Source organism: Asterias amurensis, chromosome 3, assembly GCF_032118995.1.
Source record: "Asterias amurensis chromosome 3, ASM3211899v1".
Taxonomy (NCBI): Eukaryota; Metazoa; Echinodermata; class Asteroidea; order Forcipulatida; family Asteriidae; genus Asterias; species Asterias amurensis.
The window spans coordinates 20,078,230-20,090,443 of NC_092650.1; the positions used below are offsets into that span (position 1 = coordinate 20,078,230).

Genomic DNA, 12,214 nt, shown 5'->3' on the forward strand with positions numbered 1-12,214 from the left:
TTTTCAGTTTTCTCTTCATCCACTTAGGGTGATCGCACTGCTGCCGTTTTACAGGTTGTATCAGAAGCTTGGGTGTTATCGCTGGCTATACAGCAGTTACAGGTTAAATGACTTTTTGACCAAATATCATGGCTTTGCTTACCGTAAGCAAAGAATTGACGCTTAAGGAAGTAGGGAATGCCTCGCTTACTTCAAGCGTATTTCACAGGTTAGCAAAGAAGTTTTGCTTGTGCGTGTGCAAATTCCAAGTTACTAGGCATTCTCCGCTTACACAGCTAGAACAGAACTTCTGTGCTTGTCCAGTAAGCGGTGAACGGTGAAAAAAGCGTAGAGTTGGGCCCTGATTGGCACCCCCAAACAAAGATACTGGAAAATTAGGGAGACTGCAACCATTAAGGCTAGATCAGATAGCGCAGTTGGTAGAGCACCAGCATGTTAATCCGTAGGTAGCAGATTTAAGTCCCGCTTCTACTAAATTGTTTCTCAGGCATGCAACTGCCCGTTGAAAAAAAAAGAGGAAAATCTTCAAAGGCACAACGCAAGTGCGGAGTGAGGCAGCCGAAACGCCATGGGACATGATACCCACAATGGTACCCTAGAAAATGTTGAGGTTTATTATGCTCTAAGGTGCATTGTTGGCATGTACTAGGCTTATTTTTGTAGGTTTTGTAAAATAATTTTGTTTACGATTTTTTCTATTTTTAGCACTTATTATTTTGTTTTAAACGCGGAAATCCGCGGAAACACGGAAGAGCTGCATGCCTGGTTTCTTAGTCCACCTTAGCATAAAGGATGATAAATCTACCTGGTTTCATGGTCTTGAAGACTGCCCTATTGGCCTTGAGTACAGCCTCATAGATCATACGCTGATCAGCAGTGAACTTGCCATTGGCTGGAAAGGCACATGTGATGTCTGACGCATAGCAGTAGTACTCTCCTCCCATGTCAAATGAGCTGGTAAACAACAAGATAAAATAATTGTTATTCTCTGAGAACTGTCCAGGGCCCAATTGAAAGGCACTGGACACTTTGGCAACTGTCAAAGACCAGTATTCTCGCTTGGTGTGTCCCAACATATGCATACAAATAACAAATCTGTGAAAATTTGATTTTAATTGTTCGTCGAATTTGCGAGAAAAAACACCCCTGTTGCATTACCTTGTGTGCTTTGACATGCATAATAAAAGGCTTCAGCTGAAGTATTTTATTTTTTGAGTGAGAAATTACCTGTTTCTAAAAGATTTTGTTTCAGAGGGAGCTGTTTCACACAATGCTTTATACTATCAACAGCTCTCAAGATTTTATGGTTACAATTATTTTGAGTAATTACCGATAGTGTCCAGTGCCTTTAACAGTCAGCAAATTTGTGTGCTTTCTGTAGCAGACAAAATTGCTACGGTGTTCATTGCATTGTTGAGACATATTTGCCTTTTTGTGTACTAACTATGGTTAGCAGTGCTATAAGATGGAAGTCGTACAGTAAGCACAAAATCGGCCCATAAGCAACTCGATCAAGTTAGCACCTGCTTATTAACTACTACCTAGGCCAAAGGTAGGAAATCAGCAAGGACTACCACTTTCGCGTCATGGATCGAGGTGACTTTTCTATATAAACTACACTGCCGCGTAGTGAGTTCTTAATTAAAAACTCACTCAAATAAAAAATTTGTAGGAAATTTACCAAATGTCTCCATCGAGGATCTGGCGATTATTTGGAGCTCCAGCGTGCCCATAGTGAAGCACTGATGCATTGATACCACTGCAAAGACAATCGCAAAACTTTGAATAAAAACTTGCAATAATAAATATTAATTCAATGAACTATTTTTGGCATTATTTTATTGTATTATTGTATTATTTTGGTTGTGAAGGGCGTCGAAGCCGAGCCATTCGTGGAGCCTCGACTTGAGAACACTTATAGTGTTTAGACGGTGGATTAGGGAAAGTCTTTGGACAAGGAGACGACGATCTACTCTCAACAGAGACGAGGGAGGGTACGAACTCTCACGCATATGGGACTCCCTCATACCCCAAGTTCCACCCAGGGGGGAGGACACAATCGGCCAAACCACCATCCAGTGGCCAAAGCAGGCAACAGCGCCACCAACCGACTGGTGGTGCCTCGTTCTGAGAATGACTAGTGATACTAGTCGAAACGTAAACGAAAAACGTGAGTATTTGGCTGTGTTTCACAGAAAATTCATTTATTAAGTTGATATTTTAACAGCCTGATGAACTTCTTTCATGATATCAAGTTATCCAAGTAAGGGTTCAACTCCTGGTAATGACACTTGTGTTTTTTAGCAAGATGCTTTACAACAATTGCCTCACTTCACCCAGGGATACAAACGGGTACCCGCAAGAGTAAACTTGATATAACCCGAGTTCAAAGAGGCCCTCAAAACACACTATTTCACAGCTGCTTTTCATTAATCTTGTGTTTCTCCCTTGCACCATGAGCATGATACCGGCGCGCTATAAGTGTTCTTCTTATTATAATTACTATTATTATTATTATATTATATTATTATAGTATTAAAAAAAAGCCTTCATGGAGGGCCATTCAAACAGCTGCCTACATCTACCAGCGACTACATTTTCAGTTTCCATGGCCAGCAGTCTCTGATGAATGAGCTAAACAGTATTGCCGTCTTATACAATGGCTACTTGACACTAATTGTATAACTTAATTGTAGTTTAATCTGAAACACAGGCATGTATTTACGGTCTTTTAGGGTAAGCAGCGAGAGTGGAAATCTTGTTACCTTGCACAGATACAGGTGTAAGCCACATGACGACATCCCCCATGGTAGTACACATGATGTTTGAATGTACTGTTAAACAAAAATCAAGACAATAATCATTTAAGAATCACAATATCAAGACATGAAATTCGCGGAGATAAATCAAAACATTTTATTATAGTTCATGGACGAGAAATCATTCCATGTACTGGGGTTTTGAGGCATTGCATGGTGAGATATCAATGTTTATTCAGTTTGTGGTAACACCATGTGTAATAACTATGCTGTGTAGACTTGATCTTGAGAACGCCTTTTATACTATTGTTTTATGATCATATTTTATGGATCTTAATTTTAGACCTTTTAATTATTTAGTTTTTGTGGTTAAAATTTTCTTGTTGTAAAGCGCCTGGGAGCATTTTTAATGGATTTGGCGCTATATAAATGTTTATTATTATTATTATTATTATTATTATTATTATTATTATTATTATTATTACTACTGTCGCGGAGTAGATTTCTGAATCCAGGAGAATATTTATTAGGTACTATCTTCCCTGCTTTCAGATACTACGTTTGTACCTGTCCTACTTACGAAGTTCTGCACTAACTGCACTGACTAATAAGTGCTACCCTAACATTTCCCATAAGATTTTCCAGCGGAAGTTTTTTTTCTCTAAATGACAATACGCCATTTTGAGATATGGTGAACACATTTAAATGTCACTACATGTACTTTGGTTTGGGTAAATTTGTCTGTTTATGCCAAAATCAAACAGTGCACTCCTACATGCAGCGACTGATGCCACGCTCACCATGTTGGTGGGCAGTAAGGTTTACGTGTATTAACGCTGCATCGCCTAAAATGCACACTTCACTGCATAACCCACAGCATAGGGTTATATATGAAAACGCACAGTGAAATTGCCCACCAGTATGGCGCATTCAAGATTTTTCTGATGATGACGTCAGGTGAACTGGGTCAATAGTGTCCCCCATACCTAAAAAAGGCTGAGAGGGATTAAATTCCACGCGTGAGACAGATACTAACCTCTCCAGCTGGTACTCCTGCATGCCTGGTCTGACCTTCCTCATGACCTCTTTGTGTGCCTCGCAGCTGACCTGACAGACATAGCGCAGAATCTCAAGCTCTCCCGGGCTCTTAAAGACTCGACTGAAATGAAAAAGGAGCCACAACAAAATATATCACTTTAGGATTAACACAGTATTTACGGGTAAAACGCAGGGTTTTAGCTTTGCTGAAAAATTGTGATGGCATAAAACTTATAGGCACCTTTTGATGCAATTAACTTCTTGTCATAATTCCATTTCTTATTTTTTAATTTGTCCATAATGCCGTGTTCAGCGCCTCCAAGCATGTCTACATATTTAGGGCGCGATTATATAAGTTTTTGTATTGTTATTATTATTTGCAATAAAAAAGAAAAATCAAGGATCCTTTCCACCAACTCTTTTCTCAATTTACAAGACTGCATTGCATGGTTTGTTGCTTAACACTTTTATTGAACCAAGATATATTTTACAAGACCAGATTCAAAATGAGATAAACAAGCACTAAGCAAAGATCAATCACATTTGTTGGGGTACTTCGATACTCAACAGAATTGAACGATATATTAGATTCATTGTCAACATTTTTCACAAGGATGCTACTCATATTATAAGTTATCACACAAACGCGAGTGGAATACGAAAAAATAAAGCGCTTCTGCGTCCCATATCCAACGAGGCCAAAGGCCGAGTTGGATATGGGACGCAGATGCGCTATATTTTCCGTATTTCCACGAGCGCGCGTGTGATAACGTATTTATCTTCAAGCAAACTTGGTGCGTGACATAGAACACACAAGACGCATGGTAGTGATATTAGCCGTGCAATATAGGTTTTTATCACCACTCCTTTCTGCGAATCTGATTGGAGGACTAGCGGGTACTTGAAGATAAGAGCCATTCTTACTGTTAGTCAGTCAAAAAACACAATACCACTGGGCTTGTCCAGTGGCGATTTCACAGGCCCACTGCTAAAGTTACTGGTCGCAGGTCTGTGGTACAGTGTTAATTTCGAGCCCTGCATGCGATTGAAGACATTGAGAAAAACTCTTTCAACTTCCTTCTAAATTATAGTTTAAAGCAAAGTTTTGAAGATTTTAAAAAGATTACAAAATAAATTTGAGTGCTTCATATTTGAGTTACAACACTTACCACTCGGATATTTCTGGATGGAGTATAGAATTATCGACAGTAAACCTAAACAAAAGGGGAAAAAAGAAGGACAATAATTACTGTCTTAGAAACATATCATACACATTACGCATAATTAAAAAAAAAATAACTGCTTTGTATAATAAAAATGAATGAACGTTATAAATCACATACATGGAACTTGTGTCACATGCCATCCATTATTTTGACAAGTATTGGCCGCCATGACGCTCAACAAATAGATGAAATATGGTAGGAGTCTAATAAGGAAAAATTGTTTGTTCGCCATCATCATTTCCAAAATAATTATCCCTGCCCATTTATCCAAACAAGGCAAGGTCATATCAAAGAGTAGGTTGGTAATCTATATGGAGTTGACCACATTGTTTAGTTTTTTTTATAAATAATTTGACATTTTGACTGACAAAGAGTTCCTCCTCAGAAGGTAAATACCATTAGTTTTTGAAATCCAGTGGCGTCATGTTTCAAATTTCGCTGTGAAAAAGTCAATTATGTGTGGGCTGGATGAATTTATACATTTATTTTATGTTTATTGTGAACAAATCTCAATTGAAAATTTGTTCTTTTCTATGAATTAAATAAAACAAACATTATTGTTGTTAATCTGGTTTGTTAAAAACACTACACTTGAAACCAAAGGCTAAATTGAGACAATGCAAACATGGAGATAAAAATAGAAATCTTGAATGCACATCATTCATGCATTGTCACAGAGTATCACCACTTGGTGTAATCTGGCTTTTTTTTAAACTTGGCTTCCCTTCTTAAAGACCATGGACACTATTGGTAATTGTCAAAGACCAGTCTTAACAGTTGGTGTATCTCAACATATGCATAAAATAACAACCTGTGAAAATTTCAGCTCAATTGGTCGTCAAAGTTGCGAGATAATAATGAAAGAAAAAAAGCCCTTGTCACACGAAGTTGTGTGGTTTCAGATGCTTGATTTCGAGACCTCAAATTCTAAATCTGAGGTCTTGAAATCAAATTCATGGAAAATTACTTCTTTCTCGAAAACTATGTTACTTCAGAGGGAGCCGTTTCTCACAATGTTTTATACTATCAATCTCTCCCCATTACTTGTTACCAAGTAAGGTTTTATGAAAAAAATTATTTTGAGTAATAACCAATAGTATCCACTGCCTTTAAAAATGGTGAAGTACGTCAATACTTCACCGCGTGACAATATTTATACAATACATGCAATAGGTCCAGTAGAACAATTTTTATGTCAGTAACAATGGAATGTGATCCATCGTTTACATACATGCAAACTTTGACCTGCAAGATTGATATCATTTCCTGCACAGTTCAGAATGGGATTTCCTTCTCATATTGTAATGTACTTTACATCCACACGAAAATGATATTGTAGAAACAACAACTTAAAGGCACTGGACACTATCGGTAATTACTCAAAATAATTGTAAGCATAATTTTTTTGTTATGGTAACGAGCAATGGAGAGCTGTTGATAGAATAAACCTTGTGAGAAACAACTCCCTCTACTCTAAAGTAATGTAGTTTTTGAGATTGTGGTAATTACTCATCACTCAAATATTAAAAGACTTCAGGCCTGGAGCCTTTTATTATGCATCTGAAACCACACAAATTTGTTCAACAAGTGAAAAGTCTGGGGTGGATTTCACAAAGAGTTAGGACTAGTCTTATCTCGAGTTACAATGTAGGACCAGTTATATGCCCTAACTTAGGACTATCCATGCAATTTGTACATCTCCTAGGACTAGTCCTAAGTTAGGACTAGTCCTAACTCTTTGTGAAATCGACCCCTGGTCTTTTACAATTACCAAAGTTGTCCGATGCCTTTAATGGTATTGTACAGGATTGTTAGAACTGACAAAACAACAAGGAAGTGTATATCTCACTTGTCAATGCTGTCAAATGTAGCCTCATGTGAAGTCAATCCACTGTCTGTATTTACACCTTTCTGTAGGGAGGTAACGTTTTAAATTTTTAGTACCGGTACGGTTCTGGACGCTACGCCAATACACAGGCGAAACACTTGGTTTTTGAAAGATGCGCACCAATTTTGTACATGCCTATTCACTAAAACATAACCGGTTGCATTCCCGCCTGTGGAATGGTTTCATGGTTGAAACCGTTCACATGGGTTCATGTGTGGCATGGTTCATGGGTGGCATGGTTGGCTTGTGCGTAAAGCGCTCGCCTCTCACCAAGGGGACCCCGGGTTCGATTCCCGGCCGGGGCCATAAGTGAGTTGAGTTGTGCGTTGGTTTTCTGCTGTGCAACGAGGGTTTTCCTCCCTCGGGAAAAATCAAACACTTTCGATCATGGCTGTGCTCCGTGGTCATAATGGGTTGATGTGGCTGGCAGCTGAATGCGCCCTTGCATGCCTGCTTCTCGAACACGTTGTAGCCGCGTCTTTTGCAATTCAGCTCTTAGCTGCGGATGATTAGCCCCCCAAATTATTGTTATTTATTTATTTTATTTTACGGTTTGCCTCTTACCCCTTAGATGACAACCTGACATTTCTTCATTCAAATCCAATCTCAAAACCTAACTCTTCAGTCAAGCCTACCATTAATTTTTCCTTGGTCATATAGGGCAGTGAATAGTTTTTTCTAAATACCAGCGCTTGATAAGATTTATTTTTTAAGATTTATTTATTAAAGCATCGGCATACTGTACATGCAGCTGCATGTGACGTCAGTACACGGGTCTATATGAAAGCAATGTTATAGCTAGACCAGTTTTGGTGGTGGGCTATAAATCCAATTTGTTCAAAGTCCCCCAAGATTATGAGGCCATTGCAGTGCAAGCTGAAGGCATGATGCCAGGTTTTTAAAACTGCTCATGTTATGGTGCCATGCAATAAATTGACCTTTTGACTGTGTTCCTTCTCTGCAACATTTGATACTCCCTATCGTTACCTGTGTTTCAGATCAATGCACAGTGAACAATATTTTGATTTATTCTCGGCGAAATCTTTGCTGGGCGAAAGATTTGAGTCCTGGGCAGACCGGCCCAGCACCCGCCCACCGTGGCCACAACAAAGATCTATAGTACTGTTTTTCTTCTAAAAGAATCCGCCTACATTTTTCAGAAGAAAACTGTGAAACAAACATGGGGTGGCAGTTGGCTTCAAAATCCTCAGGAATTACCTGGGTATTGGCTCTATAGTGTGACAAGGGTAACTCTCCGCTCTACACTTGACTTACCAATGTGAGGAGAGTGCTTGGTTGCATGGCTCTCAACACTTCTGCCATCTGTAGCAAAGATAAACAAGATGTTACTGCTATGGAATTTGAACATGAATACTGAATGAATTACTGAATATGGCATCATTAATATAAAAATTTAATAGAACCACCCTGAAAAAAAGCAAAAAATAGTATGCCTAATAGTGTTACTGCTGTACAAACACTTGGGGTTTCGGCTAGTGGAACGACAATTAAAAACTATATGTCATATCAACAATGTTAACTTAGGTTGAAAGCTCCGAACAAAGCTTTGAACTTGCTGTTTGGACCGTCGAACGTTCAAAGACGAGTCATACCTTGGCTAGTAAAGTAATTTAAAGTTAACTTTTCTAAGAATCCTTGACCAGAATTAATCAATGAAATTAAATGAAATAAGAAAACACAGTACAGGAAACATTAATAAAGTTACCTCTTCAACAAAGTGCACTTCATCAACAGCATAACGCTCTTTCAAATCCTCATTTGACATCAACCTGAAATTAAAAATGTAAAAAAAAATTGTTTCAAAATCGACTGGAACTCAGCCAACTCCCATATAAACACCAAGCTGGCAACAGCCAATCTTAAAGTATACGATTATAAATTATGATACTCAGTCGCTAGTCATTGTGAAATCATCACTTAGCTTCAGGGATTCGAACCCCCAACCTTGTAACCATTGGACCATGTGACCACAGTAACGTCTTTGATTCTTCACCATCTGGTTTTGGTTTGCAAATACCCGCTCAGAATAATCCGGTAGAGGGGTCGTTCACCTCCTTTTATTTTGTCCCCCATGTTCAAAGGTACATGGAAGCAGGGGTCGATTTCCAAGTTACTCGTCCTAACTTAGGACTAGCCCCAAGTTTTTAACATCTCCTAGGACTAGTCCTAAGTTAGGACTAGTCCTAAGTTAGGACTGAGTTAGTCCTAACTTTTGTGAAATCGACCCCAGGTGTCATATGGAAACCTGTCCCTCACATTGGAAATTAACACGGGCTGGAGGAGGAGGGTTCAAAAGAGGACACTGTCAGAAGAAGTTTGTTAACAGTTTTGCATATGGGGGACAACATCTCCGGGGGGGGGGGGGGGGGGGGGGCAGAATCTCCTGCCATAACAGGCAACAAACCTGTTTAAAGGCAGTGGACACTATTGGTAATTATTCAAAATAATTATCACCATAAAACCTTGCATGGTAACAAGTAATGGGGAGAGGTTGATAGTATAAAACATTGTGAATTACGGCTCCCTCTGAAGTGACATAGTTTTCAAAAAGAAGTAATTTTCCACAAATTTGATTTCGAGACCTCAAGTTTAGAATTTGAGGTCTCAAAATAAAGCATCTGAAAGCACACACACTTCGTGTGACAATGGTGTATTTCCTTTCAACCTCGACGACCAATTGAGCTCAAATTTTCACAGGTTTGTTATTTTATGCATATGTTGAGATACACCAAGTGAGAAGACTGGTCTTTGACAGTTACCAATAGTGTCCAGTGTCTTTAAACTCCTTTAAAAAACAAATCAGCAACTTATTATTTCAATGATTACTTATACTTACTTGCCAACATATACAATGTATGCTTCAGGAATCTTGGGGGCAAACAGAACAGTCTTGCCTGTATCGACAGAGATCGCACCAAAGAATCCAGACAACTCCACCCCAAATGTCCACATGAAAAAGGATTCCTAGAAAAAAACCCAGCAATAATACCAATTGTTAGGAGTAAATAACTACCCTTGTGGTTCTAAATTAAATGATGATTGATGCAATGTTTACAATTTGGTTATTAAATAAAGGGTCTTGTTGTACTAGTTATAGGGAGGTGTACCTCCACAAATGACCATAAAACGTATACAATTGTTTCGGAAAATGATTCCCTTTAAAGGAATGTGGTTTTAGGGAGAAGGATTCAACAACATTTTAATCTAAGAGCACCCTGCCGCATTTTCACACTTTTTAGCCTTCGAGAAAGACTCTGCTAGGGTCGAAACGTCAGGCCATTAACAATTTTTTGCATTTTCACACTGTCACAACTGTTTTGAAGGGCTAATAAAGGCTAAAAGACATATTGCACCGAGCGAAGCGAGCATACAGGCGCGTCTCCTGTTCGCCATTTAGGGGTTGAAAACATGCACAAAAAGATGGTACACATGTTTACATGCGCATGGGTGTGTAAACACGTGTACCATCCTTTTGTGCACATTTGGACCTCAAAATGGTGGACAGAAGACGCGCGTGTTTGCATGCTGCGTGTTGTGCTACGGGTCTATACACTTCACTCAATTACCTGACGAAACACCAGTTCGATATCTGTGCAGTATTGGTTGATCTCCTTCCCTCCTTCCAGGAGAATCACAGCCCCAGAGGGTACATCCTTGTTGCCTCGCAGGCGGTTCAGTAAGCGCCCTCTATTGTCTGAATGCAGCTTGGCAGGAACGGGAAAGGTTTTCCCGCCCAGGGAATAAATTGGACTGAGGAGAAAGGGAAATAAAATTCTTTTTACCCATGAAATTAACGTTATTTCATATATATAAAAAGGAAATGTAAAATACAGTGCATAATACAGTGCACAGTGCGTCGTGGGTTTCAACTCGACGTTTCGATCAGTATGCTCTGATCGTCTTCAGAAAAAGAAACAAAAATAAATTTACTGAAAAATGAAAGATATAAAATAAATTTAGTTAAAGGATTTGGGTACTTTTTCAAAATGTCCATATAATAGATTTACATTAAAATTACAGGGTTTGAAGATAATGATAGTGCAAAGCTTCTTTTCAAATCTTACTTACTGAGGTGCTGTAGTTTTTGAGAAATGAGTAAAACAATGTCATGAAAATACGATTGTAAATGATTAAAATAATTTTCGTCTCATGAGACGAAAATTATTTTCATGACATTGTTTTACTCATTTCCCAAAAACTACAGCACCTCAGCACATAGTATTTTCAGGGAAGCTTTCTACTATCATTATCTTCAAACTGTGTAAACTGTAAGTTGAGTGTAAATCTGTGGACATTGTGTATTTTGTCCTACAAAAGTTACTTTTTATAGACCCTTTAAACAGTTAAAAAATGATGAGACAAGAATAAGATTTGGCCTATGTTTCCATTTTCCTGTAAATAATTAGGGAAAATGTCATGTTATCAGGGTTATTCTACTATATAATTATGTGCAATAATTTGGGTATTTAAATTTTATATATTTTTTATGAATCACCATTTTTCTGTGGTGGTACGATCAACATCGACTGCCTTGACATGATGATTGATTTGATTGAATTGAAATGTCAACATTTAAAGGCAGTGGACACTATTGGTAATTACTTAAAATAATTATTAGAATAAAACCTTACTAACTTGTTTGGTGACGTGACGAGTAATGCCTGGGGAGAGGTTGATAGTATAAAACATTGTGAGAAATGGCTCCCTCTGAAGTTAAGTAGTTTTAAAGAACGAAGTAATTTTCCACGAATTTGATTTCGAGACTTCAAGTTTAGAATTTGAGGTCTCGAAATCAAGCATCTGAAAGCACACAACTTCGACTGTGTGTGACAAGGGTGTTTTTTCTTTCATTATTATCATAATCTCACAACTGCGACGACCGATTGAGCTCAAATTTTCACATGCATGTTGAGATACACACCAACCAAGTGAGAAGAGTTGTCTTTGACAATTACCAAGCAAGTGTCCAGTGTCTTTAAGTTTAAAAAAAGAGGACTAGTGAGTACAGCGTCAGCGGCTTTGTCCAGTTACTTACGGAGGCATTTGTCTTGCTCAACTTGGTCTTGCTGATCACAAATCTTTTAAAGATCACACACAAGCAGCGGACACTTTTTGGGTGACAACCATAAACCAAAGGCAAAGCAATGGACGTACCACACCACCACCACCGACCAATGTCAACAACAGCACCAGTATGCGCAACACACACACAATGTCAGCAGTAGAACAAAAAATGACAAGAAAAACCCTGACGTGTCACATGTCTAATCACGTGAATGATC

At 38.5% G+C, this 12,214-nt stretch overlaps 2 protein-coding genes across 2 annotated transcripts in view; one reads left to right on the plus strand and one right to left on the minus strand.

The window, feature by feature from the left end:
• Window positions 1-2,131, plus strand: part of LOC139934384 (amine oxidase [flavin-containing] B-like) — a 20,458-nt gene extending 18,327 nt beyond the window's left edge. Inside the window, exon 5 of the mRNA XM_071928598.1 lies at window positions 1,872-2,131. Coding sequence (XP_071784699.1) covers window positions 1,872-1,928 — 57 coding nt within the window. The 3' untranslated portion in view covers window positions 1,929-2,131. The remainder of the gene's footprint in view (window positions 1-1,871) is intronic.
• LOC139934382 (xaa-Pro dipeptidase-like) overlaps window positions 1-12,120 on the minus strand; it is a 16,934-nt gene extending 4,814 nt beyond the window's left edge. The window contains exons 1-11 of the mRNA XM_071928592.1: window positions 11,968-12,120; window positions 10,499-10,682; window positions 9,769-9,896; window positions 8,638-8,701; window positions 8,187-8,234; window positions 6,873-6,934; window positions 4,967-5,011; window positions 3,796-3,918; window positions 2,766-2,834; window positions 1,682-1,759; window positions 806-954 (exon numbers count right to left, since the gene is read on the minus strand). Coding sequence (XP_071784693.1) covers window positions 806-954; window positions 1,682-1,759; window positions 2,766-2,834; window positions 3,796-3,918; window positions 4,967-5,011; window positions 6,873-6,934; window positions 8,187-8,234; window positions 8,638-8,701; window positions 9,769-9,896; window positions 10,499-10,682; window positions 11,968-11,975 — 958 coding nt within the window. The 5' untranslated portion in view covers window positions 11,976-12,120. The remainder of the gene's footprint in view (window positions 1-805; window positions 955-1,681; window positions 1,760-2,765; window positions 2,835-3,795; window positions 3,919-4,966; window positions 5,012-6,872; window positions 6,935-8,186; window positions 8,235-8,637; window positions 8,702-9,768; window positions 9,897-10,498; window positions 10,683-11,967) is intronic.
• Between the last annotated feature and the right edge of the window lie 94 nt (window positions 12,121-12,214).